Source organism: Phyllobates terribilis, unplaced genomic scaffold, assembly GCF_046119375.1.
Source record: "Phyllobates terribilis strain yellow unplaced genomic scaffold, ASM4611937v1 Scaffold_1__5_contigs__length_1240528914, whole genome shotgun sequence".
NCBI lineage: Eukaryota > Metazoa > Chordata > Amphibia > Anura > Dendrobatidae > Phyllobates > Phyllobates terribilis.
In genome coordinates, this window is record NW_027362761.1 from 1,126,876,373 (window position 1) to 1,126,896,455 (window position 20,083).

General features: G+C 37.3%; 1 protein-coding gene across 1 annotated transcript in view; it reads left to right on the forward strand.

Moving 5' to 3' along the window:
• Positions 1-18,543, forward strand: part of LCORL (ligand dependent nuclear receptor corepressor like) — a 109,579-nt gene extending 91,036 nt beyond the window's left edge. Inside the window, exons 7-9 of the mRNA XM_073646971.1 lie at positions 5,879-9,837; positions 16,412-16,540; positions 17,952-18,543. Coding sequence (XP_073503072.1) covers positions 5,879-9,837; positions 16,412-16,506 — 4,054 coding nt within the window. The 3' untranslated portion in view covers positions 16,507-16,540; positions 17,952-18,543. The remainder of the gene's footprint in view (positions 1-5,878; positions 9,838-16,411; positions 16,541-17,951) is intronic.
• Positions 18,544-20,083: the final 1,540 nt, after the last annotated feature.

Consider the following 20,083-nt stretch of genomic DNA (forward strand, 5'->3'; position numbering starts at 1 on the left):
GCAGATCAAGAGGGAATGTAGCCAGTATGAAATCTGGAGCAGGAACTGCAACAGCCATTTTGTTGTGAAACCTTGATACGGGAACCTCGCAGCCATAGAGAAAGCAATAAATTGAAGAAACACTACATGTAGTGTGTGACGACAACACAGCAATGATGATTAGTATGTCCAGAAAACAGAATCTTGTCAAACAATTTTCGGTGCTATTGTAGTGTAGAGTAGTTTTGAGCAACAGAACATCTATTTTCCTTGGAAAATTTGGTGAATGTAGCAAATTTGAATTGCTAAAGATTCGCTCACCTCTAAAACATTTGTTAGTTGAAAACATTTATTTAAAAATGGAAATTTAAATTTCTAGGCTTAAATAGAAATATCAAACATCCAAACCTCTTCTAAAGCCTTAATCATCAACCCTTTTGCGTTAGGAAACATCATGTTTTTAAAATGAAAATCTTCAGACAACCTTACTACTGCTCTGTGTGGGAGCTGTGTATATTGTGCAAAGAACAAGGTCAGAGCCTTCAAACCTAAAGCGGAAATATTAATCTTTTACTAGAAGGTTTTCTTTGACAAATACAGTGGGTGAAATACGTATTGAACGCGTCAAAAATTTTCTAAGTAAATGTTTCTGTGGGTGCTATTGACATGAAATTCTCACTAGATGTCTGTAACAACCCATTCAATCCACACAAGCAAAGAAATCAAACAATATATGTCCAGAAATTGTGTAATAATGAAAAGACAGGGAAAAAGTATTGAACTCCCTAAAGTTTATTTAATACCTTGTACCAAAGCCTTTGTTGGAGATAACAACTTCATGACGCCTCGTGTATGGAGAAACTAGTCACCTGCATTGCTCAGGTGTGATTTTTGGCCTGTTCTTTCATACAAATTTCTTCAAATCCTGAAGGTCCAATGGACTCCTATGTAATGAGCTTTAGTTCCTTCCATACATTTTCTATTGGATTCAGGTCAGGTGATTGGCTGGGCCATTTGGTAGCTTTCTTTTTTTGGTTTTAATTTTTATTGAAATTTTTAAGCATACTTTAAAAAAACATACATTGTCAAAACCGTATTGAATAAGAAAAACTATTTAGGATGGGAAATGGATGGAAAGAGGGAAAAAACAATAAAGGACAGCTCAAACAGTCATGACCTTACTGATCACGCATCAAGCCCAAGAAAGAAACCTATCTATTTGGGTGTCCTTGAAATATATACATGCTTATTACACCTGAAATATGCATAGAACAAATAACAAGGAGTACTCCTTACTAAATCAGCCTAATCTATGTCTCACCAGTTCTCTAGATCAGTGTTTCCCCAACAGGTCATGTTTTCAGGATTTCCTTCGTATTGCACAGGTGATGGAATTATCTATCACCTGAGCAGGTGTTGGTGGGCCTTGAGGACTGGAGTTGGGGAACCCTGCCCTAGATGCTAGCCCTGACTCTTCAGTCCACGAAGCCCAAATTTGTTCAAGTTTATTGATGGCCCTCTTTTCTTATACACCCATTTTCTCAATGTTTAAAAACCAATTTATTTTGTTGATATATTCATTTTTTGTTGGGCTCTTAGTATCCAACCAATGTGCTATTAATTTTCTCACGGAGTACCGCATGCATGCTATTGCTACTTTACCCGTTTCAGTTGTCTGAATGTCTTCCACATACCCAAGTACATAACTAGTGGCATTTCCATAACCACCTTGAAAACTCGTCCAATCAATCCTATTACTTCCCTCCAATATCTCTCCAATTCAGGGCATGACAACATCATATGAAGTGTTGATGCGGGGTCAGAACCACACCTAGGGCAACACACATCCGCTCTAGCCCCAATTTTAAACAGAAACACTGGTGTCCTGTATACATATACATTATGTATCAAAGTTGGAAGAGTCTATGTGCTTCACTAAGAGACTTCTGGAGGATCCTTTCCAATATCTATATCCATTGTCCTTCTATTGGGCCAACCTCCACTTCCCACCTCTCCTTGCTATGCACTGGGTGTTTCCTTAGCACAAATTTTAAACGATCTATATAATATTACCCCAGATGAGTTACTTGATTTACTAATTGTATAACAGTACTTTGTTCCCACACTTTCAGTCCAGTCTCTGAGAAATCAGCATTAAACACTTGACCCAACTGAAGATATTTGTAGAAGTCCTCTGGACTTGGATAAACACATTATCCAAAACTAGCTAAGAAACCTTTCTCACCCTCTTCTCCTCCCATCTTCCAAAGAAAGCCAGAATTGTCAGGTTAACTAGCCAAGGAGTTTCCCATATTGAAGTAAATTGTGAACATCCCTCTATTTGCTATAATTCCTGTGTCTACCACCATAATTTGTGCATTAATAATACTGTGGGAGTTTTTTTCAGAGAAGATTTGAATTTGTTACTCTTCAGGGCTTCGAATAATGACCGATTATCTACCACCTCCTGCAGAAGACCCCTTAAAGGATTTTTGCCAACTATCTCCCATCCCCTGAAGTGCTGGGCCTGAGCAGCCAAGAAATATGCCCAAGGATTGGGAACTGTTAACCCTTCCTCTGACTTTTCCCTTTGCAGTGTTTCCAATTTAATATGGGCCGTTCCCTCTCCCTCCACCCCTCCCTCTGCCTATCCTCTACGGCAAGGATCTGAATATACTATTTGTAGCTTGAATGAACCGGGTTGGGATCCAGATTGATGAATTATGAAGAAAGTATAGTAACGGAGGCATATCATTTTAATTAGATTAGCTCTCACTATAACTGATAAAGGAAGTGTAGATGATGCGTCCCTTTTCCGTACAAACCTAGTGAGAAGTGGAGTTAAATTTAGTTTTTCTTAATCTAAAGGATTGAGAGACCTCAACTCCCAGATATTTAAATTTTGAAATCTGCTTTAATCCTGAGTTATTCAGCGTGCCCACCCTATCCACCCTCTCATCATTTTAGCAGCTTTACTTTATTTCTCTGAGACAAATTGAACGTTTCCTTGGCTGTGTTTGGGATCTTAGTCTTGCTGAAATGTCCACCTTCATTTAATCATCATCCTGGTAGATGGCAGCAGATTTTTATTAAGAATGTCAAGTGTCATGTGCTGAAAAATAGCCCCACACTATGATGTTTTTACCTCCAAACTTCACTGTTGGTGTGGTGTTTTTTGGGTGGCATGCAGTGCCTTTTGACCTCCAAACATGGTGTGTATTATGGCATCCAAAGAGTTCAATTTTAGACTCCTCTTATGAGACTATATTCTCCTAGTATTTCACAGGCTTGTCTAAATATTGTTGAGCATACTTTAAAATGCTCTTGAACATGCTTTTTGTCAGCAATGGAGTCTTCTGTGGTGAGCATGCATACAGGCCATGGCGATTGAGTGCATTACTTATTGTTTTCTTTGAAACAATTGTACCTGATGATTCCAGGTCTTTCTGTAGGTCTCCACAGGTGGAGCTTGGCTCTTGAACAACTCTTCTGATTCTTTTCGCACCTCTGTCTGAAATATTGTGGGGCACCTGGTCGTGGCCAGTTTATGGTGAAATGATAATCTTTCCACTTCCGGATTATGGCCCCAACAGTGCTCACTGGAATTTTCAGCAGTTTAGAAATCCTTCTGTAGCCAATGCCATCAGTATGTTTTGCAACAATAAGGTTGCAAAGGTCTTGAGAGAGCTCACTGGTTTTACACATTTCTTGTGTGGCACCTTGGTAATTGAGACACATTTTTATAGGCCATCAGTTGAACCAGCTGTTATTATTTTAAACTAAGTGGCAGGATTGCTTTTCTAATTAGAGACTCCAGCTGGTATCATGTCTTTCTATGGCTTTTTTCACCTCTTGCTTCATGTGTTCAATACTTTTTCCCTATTTAATTTCTCATTATTACACACAACTTAATTTATGAACATCTATGGTCTGATTTCTTTGCCTGTGTGGATTGGATGGTTTGCTACCGACATCTGGTGAGAATTTCATATCAATAGCTGCTTTAGAAATATATTTACTTAGAAAATTAGTGACACATTCAATACTTATTTCACCCGCCGTATATTTTGCCCATATATATTTTAAATCACCGTCATCTGAAAGTTGCTATATGGTGTATCCGCATGTAACTATTGTCTTCACTGTAAATGAGTGCTGATGCTAGATGTCAGAGTTTACATTGGAATTTTGTGAAATTTTAATCAGTGAGGTGGAAAATATAGTAAAATAAGAAAACCATGGCAATTAAAAAAAGGCAGTTTTAACATTTCTATTTTTTTTGCTTTACGGTATTTAAAATACAGGTAAGTTTCATATTCTGATCAAACTTTTATGGAGGCGATGCTACCATATTTTCAATGAGGAAAAAGGAATAATTCAAATTTATTTTTCTTTCCTCTTAATTTATAGCTCCCTTTGGGGACTTGACTCTGATCGTGTACTTTTTCTTTATACTGCAGTACAGTAGTATTGCAGTATATAAATAAAATCACGGCCTCAACCACAACCTATGGCTGGGATTCACAGGAGTACCAACCTTTTAACCATTAGGGGCCTCTTGCTGGACCCCGGCTGCCATGATAACCCTCTGATGACCGCAATTAATGCGTATTTTTGGACCATGCGCCTTAAGTGTATTCAATGGGTTAATAAACTACATTAGACATACCGATACATCCTATATCGGGAAGTGGCTAACTATGTTAAAGGCTCATAAACGGTTTAGGAGTGAAGTTTAAGAAGCTAAATGAAAGAACAAGAGAGCGCAATCTGAAATTGTTTGGAGGAAAGATTAGAAGCCATGTCGGAAAACCAAGATCCATGTTCTAAAATAATTTAGATAATTGTGAAGCTGTCTTATTCGCACAATATATATGGTCTACATCCACTTCCAACTAAAGGCTTGGTGGTCATTAGTGGCTTTTGCCCCCCCCCCCCCTCCCGCATATTGCTCGCCAGTTGTTCTCGCAGCTACAGTTCCTTTTTTCTTCCTTATTTTGTGTGAATTAATAGCATCAAAAATGTGCTGGAAAATACTGGGGTCCAAACTGTATTATTAGCTTTTGCACTAGTTTGCTTTGGTACTACTTTTTATAATTAAGTTTTTCTCCATAGTTCACACAGTTACTTATGTAAAAATCTGTCTCAAAAGACTTTATTTTCTTACTGTGACCAAAATGAGTTTCTTTTATATCTTTCTCCAAATATATCTTGATTTCCCTCAAAATAGTTTTTAGGCTAGGTTTACACATTACATATTTGATTTGAATTTTTATCTTAACCTCAACCACCTGCCGTGTTTTTTGGTGCAGAATCCATTTGGAAATTGGCTCTTGATAGAAGATATATTTATATTTCAGAAACATTGAAATTATAGAAAATTCACAACCGTTAAACCTAGCCTTAAAGCTTTGCCAAAGTTTTCCATTTCAATGTTTACACTTTTACTTTTATGTTTAGATTTCGGTATTTTTTAATTCAAATTTATCTTATGAATTTGATTTGAATTCTTTTGATTTCTGCAACTGAATTAGCCTTACACAGATTATGGTCAAGTTTTATAGGAAAACATAACACATATAATATTCTAATCTCACCCTAATCACATCATTTTTTTGTGTGGACCGTTTGATCTTACGAAGGTAGTTACTTCTTTCTTTACTTATGTCTGATATATTTGGCTTTTTTTAAAACCAGAATCTAGAGTCCAGCAATTATGATACTAGTGGAATAAGTGAACTGTAACTTTCTTGCTTAAATTTTATAGCATTAGCAAATAAAGCATTAAGAATCTTCCGTACTGAAGGGAAAGATAAACTACTATTTTCCTTAGTATATAGTCCTGCAATTTTATTGTATTACAGCTGCTAAGAATTTTTTCACTATTCTTTTTTTACAGTGTCTTGAAGGGTTACTTTTTAAGAAAGATGAAAAAATCCACAAGGCTGCATAAGGAAAACACAGTTTTATTTAAAGTCTTAGCATCATGGTGCTTATATCACCAACAGCAATTAATTGATATGCTGAAATTCTTAAAAGAAGAACAAGAATCCTGTTCACAAATGTGTCACAACAATGCACAAAGTAGGTCAGTTGAACAGGTATCCCAAAGCCAAGACTCTTCACTGGCTACTTATCACAAATGCACAAATCCAAAATCTACTAAGAGCATCAAGATGGATAAAAAAATAGATCAAGTGAATCTTCCTCACCTTAGTGTTTGTCTAAAGGATTTACAATTTATATGGCCTAATTTGAATTTAGGGACTGTTAAACTGAACCGAAATAAAAAGGACAATGTTAATTTAAGTGATCAACTTTTGCACTGTATAAATACACGTTCAAAAAATAAATCCGTATCTTATGACTGTTTTCGTTCCCACCATTCCACAAGGCAAAGATTATTTTTTTCTTCAGCTTTGTCAAAATTAAGATTACAGAGAGCTGTAAGTGAATTGAAAGGATCCACTGTTAAAAATGGATATACACGGCCAAGAAATCGACTAGAAATGACAAGCAAATGTTGCCAAAAAAACCCTGATCAATCAGATGGCAAGAGTACGACCGTAATAAAAAATGTGACATTTAAAGACTTAAGTTGTGCCAATGAAAATCAAAACGGAGTGAAACCAACTAGAAAGTACAGAAAAAAAAGCTCTGTATCATCAGCAACTAGCGGTGTCAATTTGAGAAAGTTGATAAAGCGTTTTTTTAAATCTGAAACAAATGGTTTTGCCGGGCTGCTTAACCAAAAAGAAAAATGTTCAGGAAAAAATGGCCAAACGGGTCTTTATAGAAATAATGAAAAAATGTCGATCTTCAATAGCTCTTTATCTGGCTGTCAGACAATTGATTTTGCCAGGGAACTTAATAACCTCACAGATACGTTTCCTACGGAAAAAAAATATTTTGTGAGAAACTCACCAGCTACCATAGATGATGGAAAAGCCGTTTCTGTAGGGGAACACGCTCGTGACGTTTTGCGTCTAAAAGATTATAGAAGCACTGAAACGGAGTGTGACATTCAGGAGAAGATAACCGATCTACCTCGCAATACACTGAAAAGAACTTCTAAAAATGTGAACTGTATCAAGAAATGTCAGTTTTGTTTACCTGCCTACTTTAAATGTTCTGCGCCTCAAAGGATTGTAAATAAACAGAGGACGAATAAGCGGCGCATCAATCTAGATGGATGTTTTGAAAGTACTATTCCGCCCAAGCGATACGCCAGAAATATAATAGGAATATGTAAATTGTGTGATATGTCCCATGGACTGCCTTCTTGCCAAAACAATTTATTTTGCAGATGTACAATACAAAAAAACTCAGGAATTTTAAAGAATTTTAAAGCTGAAGGGGTGACGTTTAAAAATACTACTGAAAAAATAAAAAATGTTCATTTAAAAGTAGTGGTAGAGCGTCTAGCTGATTCCAAACTTTCAGCTACCAGTACAATAAACTGTAAAGGTGTATGTAAATTAAAAAACACAAACCTATGCAATCGTGAAATTGAAGCCGGTGTATTAAATGTGCCACAGAAAAGGCCAAACAACGTGGAACAAAGCCAAACAACTCGTCTAATTTCAAAAATGCTAGCAAAAGCCAACTATGCAGGTGTTAAAGAAACGAACAAGTCCGTAACTAATGTATCAACACCAACCACATCATCAAATAATTCATACTTTAGCCCAATAAAGCTAATGTTTGTCTCTAAAGTTGAAAACGAAGGTGGAGTTAAATATACGTTAAGCTCTGAATATCCTCCGTTGAATAAACCAGGCGATGCCAAGCTTTCTAATTGTGTGATAAAAAAATGTGATAACAGAAAGAAAAAGGCACCTCCAAGTGCACCTGAAAATAAAGCTAGTGCACAAATCAGTCCTGCAAAACTTTTATTTTCTGCTGATCAAAGTCATTGTGAGAGGAAAACCTCAAGCCGAAAAACCTCTGCTTCTCAGATTGAAAGTCAACACACAAGATGTTCACAGAAGACCTGTACTAAACTAGAAAGTGACTTTGCCTTCTTTCCTAATCAAACAGCCAAAAGCAAAAAACGCCGTTCTAAATTAGGGAAGTCAAGGATTGCTGAAACTTATGTTGTTCAAAATAAAGGGTCAGGCACTCAGTTGAGAATTAAAAAAGTGAAAAGAATTCTACGATCACCTGAAAGAATTCTACAAAAACGTGAATCTAAAACTCCGAGATTTCAAAGAATTTCTGAACGTCTTAAACGGAGAAGGCTTTCTAATGTTTCAGGTATGTGTAGAACCAATAGCTATATTTCACATCAAGGAGGGAAAACCCTTTTATTACCTTTTCAGGAAGCTTTTGCAAAATACACTGAAAGAGAAAGTGATACAGCAAAAAATGACCAAGGCCAAAAGACAGTCACAAAACAAAAATGGGGCTCCTTATTGATTAGAAAACAACTGAGATGTTCAAATTATGAAACCAGATCTAAAAAGCCTTTGTCACCGTCTTTTAGTTCTCTTCCATCCTCTATGTTTTCTGGTAGGAGTGCCTTATGTAATGAATCAAAAAAATTATATCTTAACAAATGTAGAATTTACAGAAGAAAATTAAGATGTTATAAGCAGCAATGTAAAATACCTTTAGTAGATACAAAATGCACCAGCAACAAAGCGGAAAATTGCACTGAGAATATTCGTTTACAGCCCAGTACTGTTCTTAAGTGGTGGTCTGCATCCACTACTAAAGAGTCTTTGTTAAACGATTTGGAGACTAAATATGAACAAGTAGCAAATACATGGCTCCGTAAAAACAATAGAGAAAAAGATAGTGAAGCGCAATCCCTTTCAACCTTGAAAGTTTGCAGCTCCGAGAAGAGGTCACCTGTTCAGATGCTGTTTCAGAAAAAATGTGATCTAGGTGACCTTGCTGCCTGGTTTATGCAAACAACAGAAACTCAATCTCTTTCAATAGGGAGAAAAGCTAATGCTCAAAGCCCTCTTCAGAAAAATAACAGGAAGGGACGTATAACAAAGGCAAATGAACCAAGCATTAATTCATGCAGTACTAAAAAGCACTTGAAAAATTGTGGATTGCCAACTCAATCAGAAACCTTTCCAAAGCTCCTCAATGACTCAAAGATCAGTAAAAGAAACCGGAAAGCTGTCCAGAATGTTAATTTAAATAACATGACAGATCAGAATAATGAAGTCTGTGTAAAATTTGCATGTCTTGAGAAACATGTAGATGTGCCCAAAGCCTATGCAGGAAAAGCTTCTACCAGTATCCGGGTATCAGCCAAAGGGATTGCCCAATCGGTCAATATTGATGAAAGTAGTGAAAATTGCCAAGGATCTGCAACTATACCCAGTTCAATAATAAATATTGGTTCATTGGGCTCTTCTAAAAAACAAAACCGGTTAGTGAAATATAAGTGCAAACCAAAGCCTGAAGTTTTAAACATGGGTTCTAGCAGTAAGCAAAACATTCAAGATTGTAAAGTTTATCTAACAAAACTTGACGTTGAAACTAAAATGTCTTGTGCCTATAGAAATTCCCCCTCTCAGAATACTGTAGCAGGGAACAAATCCAACTTTAAACTAGGATGGAGATTGGAAAGAGGTTTCACCCGAAAGAACAAGTCTGTTTCTAGATCGTCAAATATTTTGAGTAGAATGGAAAACTCTACCAGTAAAAAATCCAAGTTTGGAATGTGCCTACGGAAATCCAAAGAACCAGGAGCATCTTACAATTCCAAATCATTGATACTTGAAAGACAGAAACAGCTGTCTAAAATGACTTTATTTGTTGAAACCAGGGCAATGCGATCTAAACCACCTATTCCAAATACTGGAAAAATACCAAATGACTGCCAAAAGTTTCATTTAGGTAAGATAAATGACTTTTATTGTAATTTATTGTCCAGTAAAAGTTATTAGTTATTCCATCTACTTATAACTCTTCATTTAAAGGTAACCTTCATTTTAATTTTTTTTCATAAATTGATAGTACAGATGAAAGTAATGAACTTTGTAATAGGTTATTGGAGAAATTCACTTCTTTCTCCGCCATCATTCATTCTCAAAATTCTCAGTTCACGGGTGTCTGTATTTATTGAAGGCAGAATTTTACAAAAATGAGATAGGAGATGGTAGTTGCTACTGATGAGATTCACTGGAGGAGGGAGGAGCTCTGCCTTCTACATAGAATCTTATCAGAACCAACTGTTATCTCCTAGCTCAGTAATGTAGAAATCTATCTTCACTGAATACAGATTTTACCTGTGAATTGAGAATTTTGATAATGAATGATTAGTCCTGGTGGAAAATGAAGCAGATTTTACTTAGAAAATATATTACAAATGTTTCTTATTTTCATGTGTATTATTGACTTATGAACTGAATATTAAAATGAGGGTTACTCTTTCAATATTCGTGATAAAGAATATTTGCTTTTGCAAAATGCCATCACTGCCAATTGTAAGAGCCTCTACTTTTCTTATAAAATATTATGTTGAAAGGTATGCATGCTATATTATAAAACAATTATCCAAAACATACAGAACTTCAGAAATCAACCTTGAACCATTTCAAGAAACAAATGATTAAGGTTTTGGCATGACCTTTACACTTAGCAAACTTGAATATTAATGAAAATGTGAGGAAAGGTCTCAAATATGCTGTGCTTGCAAAACAAACCAAGACTGGTTCTGAACTAGCAGTGTTCTGCAAGTATAAGGATTATTGTGCAATTTTAGCTGCCTGCAGGATACTAGTGACTGAAATAGTGAACTTGAATAATTCAAATTTTATGATAAACTTAGTAAATTTGTTTTAGCTGCTTCAGGACAATCATTTAGAGCCTTCAGGACACACTTTTTTTCCTAACTATGGCATTCCAAGAGCCATTATTTTTTAAAATTTCTCTACCAATATATTGTATAAGAGCTTGTTTTTTAGTTAGTTTATATTCTTTAGTGTCTTTTATTTATTTTTTTTTAAATGCATAGGTAACCTTGATTAACTAAACTCTAAGTTGCTTACTTTTTGGTAAACATACATCATTATCTTTAATAAACTTATACACCTATATGTTAGATCTTTGGATCGCACCTCTGAGTATCAACTTGATATTTCCTAAAGTTCTCAAGTCTCTGTGAGCTTGGAACAATTTTTGATTTGTGAGGATTACAAAAAAAATATAAATGCCTGGTGTCACCCAGTATTGAAGACTACAGCAGCCAGAAAGCAGGCTCATGACATCAGGTGCCACTGTAGGCTTTTCCATAATGCCTTAGAGCGATCACATTACATGGTCTAGTGCAGACAATTGGGTTAGGACTATCACAGCCACTATAATAGATGAGATCCAGCCAAGTAGTACACCTATACGATTAACTAGCCTAGGTATAGGAAGTTACAGTGCATAGCTCGTTAGACAGAGGGATTGGAAAAAGGAATAATTTTATTTGTGGCGTACTGTTGCAGCACTGAAGAGCAATGCAAATGGGAGTGGTAGTCTCAGTCTGGGAAGAATAATCAAGATTCAAGTGAGGGGAAGGTGCTGTACCTGCATAGTCTTTGTGATTGATGCTGGGCATGCATGAATTGGCTAAACTATGTTCTAAGTATCTCCATTTTTCCTAGAGCAGTAATGCTATTGAAATTTTATGTCTACATGCACTACTACAGAGTGCAACTTTATTTGTTACAAATTACTTTTTTTGGCTGCCGCAATAAACTGTGATAAAAGGTGATCACAACATCGTATCTACCCCAAAATGGTATCAGTAAAAGCATCAGTCCAAGGCACAAATAATAAGGCCTTACAACCCCATATCCCAAAAATTTAAAATGTAATGTCTCTGGGGAAATGGCAGCACAAGCAAAAATCTTTTTTTATTTATTTTTTTTTTTATTTAATTTTTTTATTTATTTCACCACTTAATTAAAAAAAAAAAACTTTGTTTGAGATCTGCCTAATTGTACGGAACTGGAGAATCATATTGCCAGGTCAGTTTTACTGTATAATGAACATGGTAAATAAAAAAACTCCAAAAGCTATGTGGAATTGCACTTTTTTTTTGCAATTTCAACACACTTGGAAATTTTTCCTGCTTTCCAGTGAATCACATGATAAAATGAATGGTGTAATTCTAAAGTACAACTCGTCCAGCAAAAATCCAGCTCTCATATAGTTATCTGGATGGAAAAATTAAAAGGTTATGGCTCTTGGAAGAAGTGTAAAAACAAAACACAGAAAATCGCCCTGTCATGAAGGGGTTTATAAAACTTAAAAAATAAAAAAAATAAAAAAAAATCTTCACACACTACAAACAAGTTTTAAGCATCTCTGTCCTATTTAGTCTATTTAAAGAAAAATAATGAAACCAAGTCTCGTGATTCTAGGAGGATTTTTTTTTTTAAGACTAAAATCTTCATTCGTATATTCGTATACGCCACTCAGTCTGCTGTTGGTTAGCTTTTAGTTACCATAATTCCTCCCCTAGCTATTTAGGCCGAGGTTAATTGGAGATTAAAGGAAATCTGTCAGCAGGTTTTTGCTATGTAATCTGATAACAGCATAAGGTAGGGGTTCAAACACTGAACTTAACTATGTGTCACATGTCCGGCTGTGTTGTTTACTTCGTCTGAAGCTTTAATCACTTAGTGATTATCATTGCTCGGACTATAGCAGCCTGTGAGCCATAGTCTGACTCCGCCCCCTTCTGTGATAAGCACCTCAATGTTTATAGATATATGTACACAGAGAGCCTGGTGTGGGCGGGATTAGCTTTCTCCGCTCTGCTGCATTGCTACATCTAAAAACTCTGTGTCAGAACGGCTGCACCTAGTAATCTAAGTGATACATTGTTGGATTCAGGGTCTCTCTACCTACGTTCGGCTGCTGTCAGATGAGGTAGAAAAAACCTGTTGAGAGATTGCCTTTAATAAGGGATCTCTATTCCCTGCAGAGGTTGTTTTTACATTTTTTCACTTATCAATACAAAATGTTTTGACAAAGGGTGTTCTAACTTCTCCATAAGAATGTACAAGAGGGGTGGGACTCCCATTATATGATCAGTAGAATCCCCAGTGATCAGCCTTACAATATCTATTCAGTGGACCGTATAGTATCCTGTTGGAAACCCCTTTGAGGACAGAATCCTATAGAGTCCGTTAGCCTAACCCTGAATAGTTTTGAAATTCTATACATTTATAATACTGACTTCGATTTTGCTATCTGAGCAGAAGCGGATCAGTTCTTACAACTACAATATGTTTAGGAGTACTGGCAATCTGTGTTATACAGATCTGTAATATGCACCCACAGATTTGTAGGAGTTCATACTATATTACTTCTCTTCACTCATCACATATTTTTCAAATTTGCTACAATATTTTTCCAAATATTGTAGCAAGTTGGAAGACTACCTTTCACAATATAGTGGGAAACGTCCGAGCAGTAAAGATCATTCGGTAGCAGCGTTTATCACATACCAGGGGTCCCCAACCTGTAGCTCGGGAGCAACATGTGGCTCATGGATCCATGATGTGTGACTTGCGGCTGTCTGCCACATTGGTGCATTAATACCAGGTCTAGCAGATCTGTAGTCTCTAGATGGTGATTTTTCTGAGTGGCCCCATACAGAAAAGATCTGTAGCCAGAAATACTGGCCAATTGGGTGGAAAGATGGATAAGGTAAGCTGAAGATAGGATGATACTGCTAGTTAGAGGGAGGGATGCTTGAAGCTGGATGTGGTGGCAGTGCCTGAAGCAAAGATACCAAATGGGGGTAAGTTGGGAATGCCTGGAAGTAAGTGTGCTGCCTATAAGAGAGGGCGGCACAAGATGTTTGATTTTTGTGCCAAAGATTTGGCTGCTATTTTAGAAGTAATGAAGGGTTCTGGGTATCACAACTGTGGGGTGGGGAGCGGTGGGCACTGAATGTCACCACTTGTGGGGGCTCCATATGTGGCTCGCTACGATATCTCAGCTGGAAGTGGCTCGAAAGGTTGGATACCACTGTAACACAATGCCCCGGATCTACTACAGGTATCGAAATAGTGTATGTGTTTTATATATACATACCGTGTGTGTGTTTATATACAATCATGGCCAAAAGTGTTGGCACCCTTGAAATTGTTCCAGAAAAGTAATGCAATTACAATTTCAAGGGTGCCAACACTTTTGGCCATGACTGTGTATATACAGTGGTGAGAAAGTGTTTTCCCCCTTCCTGATTTCTTATTCTTTTGCATGTTTGTCACACTTTAAATGTTTCAGATCACAAAACAAATTGAAATATTAGACAAAGATAACACAAGTAAACACAAAATGCAGTTTTTAAATGAAGGTCTTTATTAAGGGAAAAAGAAATCCAAACCTACTGGAACCTGTGTGAAAGTGATTGCCCCCTAAACTTAATAACTGGTTGGGCCACCCTTAGCAGCAACAAGTTCAATCAAGCGTTTGCAATGAATGGCAATGAGTCTTTTACAACGCTCTGGAGGAATTATGGCCCACCCATCTTTTGCAAAATTGTTGTAATTCCGCCACATTGGAGGGTTTCTGAGCATGAACCGCCTTTTTAAGGTCATGCCAGAGCATCTCAATCGGATTAAGGTCAGGAATTTGACTAGGCCACTCCAAAGTCTTAATTTTGTTTTTTTAAGCCATTTAAAGGTGGATTTGCTCGTGTGTTTTGAATCATTGTCTTGCTGCATAACTCAAGTGCGCTTCAGCTTGAGGTCACAAACAGATGGCCGGACATTCTCCTTCAGGATTTTTTGGTAGACAGCAGATTTCATGGTTCCATTTACCACAGCAAGTCTTCCAGGTCCTGAAGCAGCAAAACAGCCCCAGACCATCACACTACCACCACCCTATTTTACTTTTGATATGATGTTCCTTTTCTAAAATGCTGTTACTTCAATGCTGTTAAATGTTTGTCTCGCCTGTCCACAGAGTATTTTCCCAAAAGTCTTGGAGATAATCAAGATGTTTTCTGGCAAAAGTGAGACTAGTCTATGTTCTTTTTGCTCAGCAGTGGTTTTCGTCTTGGAACTCTGCCATGCAGGCCATTTTTGCCCAGCCTTTCTTACTGACCGCAAGTGAGGCCTGCAGTTCTTTGGATGATGTTGTGGGGTCGTTTGTTACCTCTTGGATGAGTTATCGCTGCGCTCTTGGGGTAATTTTGGTCTACTGGCCACTTTTGGGAAGGTTCATTACTGTTCCTTTCTTCGCCATTTGTGGATAATGTCTCTCACTGTGGTTCGCTGGAGTCCCAAAGCTTTAGAAATGGCTTTATAACCTTTTCCAGACTGATAGATCTCAATTACTTTGTTTCTCATTTGTTCCTGAATTTCTTTGGATTGCAGCATGATGTCTAACTTTTGAGGATCTTTTGGTCTACTTCACTTTGTCAGGCAGGTCCTATTTAAGTGATTTCTTGATTGAGAACAGGTGTGGCTGTAATCAGGCCTGTGTGTGGCTAGGCAAATTGAACTCTGCTGCGCAAAGATGTAATAAACGACCGTAAATTTATGATTTTAAGGGGGAGGATGGAATCACTTTTTTCACACAGGACCCTGTAGGTTTGGATTTATTTTTCCCTTAATAATAAAGACCTTCATTTAAAAACTGCATTTTGTATTTACTTGTGTGATCTGTGTCTAATATTTAAATTTGTTTTGTGATCTGAAACATTTAAGTGTGAGAAACAGGCAAAAGAATAAGAAATCAGGAAGGGGGCAAACACTTTTTCACACCACTGTGTGTGTGTGTGTATATATATATATATATATATATATATATATATATATATATATATATATATATATATATATATATATATATATATATATATATATATATATATATATATATATATATATATATGTGTGTATATATATATATAATTATAAGCTGGTGTGTGTGATAAATATTGCCCTCTTGATGATCCAGATCGTTATGACAAACTCTGTTCCGGCGCTCTTAAACTTCAAAAGTCCATATCTCTGAAATGCAGTGGCTTAAAAAAAGCACAAAACATTTTAATCATTATCATGCTCAATTAATCATTTGTACATGTATCCTCCCGAATTATAAAGTGCTGTGGAATATGTTAGTGCTATATTAATGATTAATCAGCTGCTCTTGCCCTTTTTAGTGAAATATTAGGAAAGGTCCACTTTAACATGATTTATCATAAAGCATTGCTTCTAGGAGTGACACTAGTGTCGTACAGGGTCACTATCTTGTACACAGCTCTTTCTGATCTGAAATACTACTATAAATTATAACACATTTGAGAACTGATATTGGTAAACTCTTCCACATATAGGACCCCATACAATTAATATAGTGATATTTTATCTATATGTTAGAGCCATGTGGTAATTACAGAACATGTGACTTTTATAACTTGTGCGGTGTTCTTTGTTCTCCCCACGATTTCCAGGTTCTGTTAAGCCCGTTGGAATCCCAGCTATTCGAGGGCTTTCAAGTAGAGGTGGCACTTACTCTCTGACCCCAATTCGTATCCCCCTTCAGTAATGGGGAACGTTTATATAGAATGACTGCTATTATGGTAAGAAAATGTATTTTATGTTTCTTGGTTTTGTACTGTGACAAGTCTTCAGATATTTCAATCCAGAGTTAGGTTTGCATGCATACATAGTACGTTCTTAGGGGCTGTTAAAAAGAACACTTGTATACTCATCTCGTTTTCGATGAATCCTATACAGCCTATCAATATGCTATGTACTAATGAGATAATTGTTGTAATAACTCCCAACATGCCTGCTTTACGTTAAAGGGGTTGTCCTCTACTTTGATGTTGATGGCCTATACTTAGAATAGGTGATTAATATCAGATCAGTGGAGGTGCGACACCCGGCTCTCCCACCAGTCCGCAGATATTGCCTCCAGAGGGGGCCAGCGATATGGAGTGGGAGACCACAGCTCTGTACACGGCTTAGTGGCCGCTGTCGAGTACTGTAGAAGTGCTCTTATTCTCCTCAATAGGAGCTGCTCTACAGTACCTGGTAGCGGCCACTAAACAGTATACGGAGCTCGTGTTCCACTCCATACACTGTTTACATCCGGCCACTGCTGGCGGTGATAGGTGGGAGTGTTGGGTGTTGGACCTGCACCAATCTGGTAACCCTGTGGATAGATCATCAATATAAAAGTAGTGAACACCTGTTATATAGTAATCAAACAGGTAGGTGGCATATCCAGTGAATTAGTTAGCCTCAGAAGAATACTAGTTCTCCTGTAGCCCAATAATAGACAGTGAAGGAGCTGCACACCTAAAGGTAGAGATGCTTCAAATAGGATTTATTGTCAGTATTTCATATCCATTGGTTACACCACGGTAAGTACAGTGTTATGTAACGTTTCGGGTGAAGACCCTTCATCAGACGTATAGGCTGTTCACTGCACATAGGTCAAGAGAATCCAAGGTGCAGGGTGGGATTTAAAGAATAACTATTGTTTTCATTTTTTATTCCACAAAGCAATAGTACACATGAACATAAGCAACTTATCAGAGACATTTTTCACTGTATGATTTTCCCATTACTGAAATAGTCAATGACAGTTGGTGCTCATAACATTTTATGGAGGGAGGAGGAAGCTGGAGGCAGACAGACCTTTTTCTGCCTGTTCTCTTGAAACGATAGTATCAGTTCTCCGTAAAATCTTATGAGCACCAACTGTCATCTCCTTTCCTATTAATGGGGAAATCAGTCTTCACTGAAGACAGATTTTACCTGAGAATTGAGAATGAATGATCTGTCCGGGAGGAGAAAGCAGATTTCTTTGATAGGATATATTATAAAGTTGCTTTGCTGATTTTCATTTGTACTATTGATTTATGAAATAAAAATGAGACCCATAGAGTCGTGTTAATATTAGCAGGTCTCCCTTGATGACTTCTGCGTCCATTGATCTTGTTCATTCTTCTTACATGCTACAATTTTTTTGTCTATTTTCAGAAAACGTTGAGACTGCAGAAAACTTTCTATGTGCCCGTTTGTATCGAGTGTCATAATATATGACAGACCACATTGTTCTCCTCTTTCAGCGGTGGTCCACACTCCATCATTAGTGCATGGGAGAAAGAAAACCAATGTGCCTTCTTAATTCAGTCCATTATGGTGCTCTGAAGGAACTTCAGCCGTTGGATGGTGCCGCACAATACACATTGCACTATTACCGGATATATTGTTTTCAGTTCTGTTTCTCCTAATCAGATTCTGCATTTCTACATGTATACAGCTGTGATGTTGAGGCTTTAGGTGGGGGTAACATAAAGGTGATGGGATTGAACCAATATACAGGCAGTTTGGCCAGAAGCTTTCCTTTTTTTTTGTTAATGTTATATGTTTCCGATAAACTGTTTGTTTGATGCATTAAAAATTTCATGATAAAAGTTGCCAGGTAGGGCTCTTTTTTTTTTTTTTTTTTTTTGTAAGACCTGATTCTTCTGAAAGGTTATTCTGAAATGCACAATTCTGAAGAGTAATATTACAGACGCTGCAGTGATATTGCATACTGGACATCAGTTGAATTGTTGTGTAACTTTATAAAATAAACTTCGATGTGCCTATGACCTCTCTTTTATGTGTACATTTTCTTAATACAGGCCACATGCGCATACTTAAAGGGGCATTGCCATCTCCAAAATCCTATCCCAATATGTAGTAGGTGTAATAATAGCAAATACCTCCAATTAGCAATGTAGTTTAGTTCTTCTGATTAGCTATGACGCTTACCCCATGTGCAGAGCATTGCAGTAGCTTAGGTATCCATGGTTATGGCCACTAACAACTGTCACTGTGTGAGTGGTCATAACCATGGATACCTAAGCTACTGCAATGCCCTGCACATGGGGTAAGCGACATAGCTTATCAGAAGAACTATACTACATTTCTAATTGGAGGTATTTGCTAATACTATTATTATACCTACTACATATTGGGATATAATCTTAAGAGATGGGAATACCCCTTAAAGGTCAATTTAGATGATTTCAGCCTGTTATCAAGTGCCCAACATCTATCTAAGTCTGTGTGTCCACTATGCGTTTTTTAAGCGTTTCCGCAGCGGCAATTCCGCTGCAGAAACACTTAAAAAACACTTAGTAGAAGGCCTGCCATGTTCCCTAATGATATTCCGCATGTTCTGTGCACATGCTGCAGAAATTTCCGCTGCGGATTATCATTGCGGAAAAATCCGCAGCATTACCAATTATTTTGCGTAATCGCAGCGTTTTCGCCGCCATTGACTTGCATTGAATCGCTTAATATCTGCATGACTACATGTACACATGCAGATATTAAGCGATTCAATGTGCGGATGGTACCCGGGTCTGGAGAAGAGGAGACTCTCATCCAGACCCGGGTACCATAGTACCTGTAAAAAAAAAAAAAAAGAATTAAAATAAAAAGTATACATTATACTCACCTTCTGATGGCCCCCAGTCTTCTTATCCGATGCATCCTGGCTCTCCGGCAGCTCGCGATGGTCTAAAAGGACCTGCCATGTCGTCATTTAGTCATGTGACAGGTCACGTAACCGCCTGAGGTAATGGAAGGTCCTTTTACACAACTACGAGACACCGGGAAGCCAGGACGCATCAGATAAGGAGACCAAGGGCCATCAGAAGGTGAGTATATTGTTTTTTTTTTTATTTTTTTTACCATTATTATTCTTTTTTTTTTTTTTTTTAACTAACTTGGTGACACTATATAAAATCCATGCCGTTTGAATGGATTTATATAGTGTGACCAAATTGACAAGCACTTTCCAAGTGATACTAATCGCTTGGAAAGCGCTTGTCAATCCACATGCGAAATCGCATGATCAAAATGCTTCAGTTCCACTTGTCCCTGGCAGGAAAAACGCATGTACAATCCGCATGTACAATCCGCATGTACAATCCGCATGTACAATCCGCATGTACAATCCACATGCGTTTTTTCTGCCAGGGAGATGCAGAAATAAAAATCCGGGGCATTTTTGCATCGTGGGCACATAGCCTAAAAGATCATCACACGTTTACTGGCCTGTGTACACAGACCAATGAATACGTCTGTCCCCATTCAGCGTAATGTTTTCGGCAGCA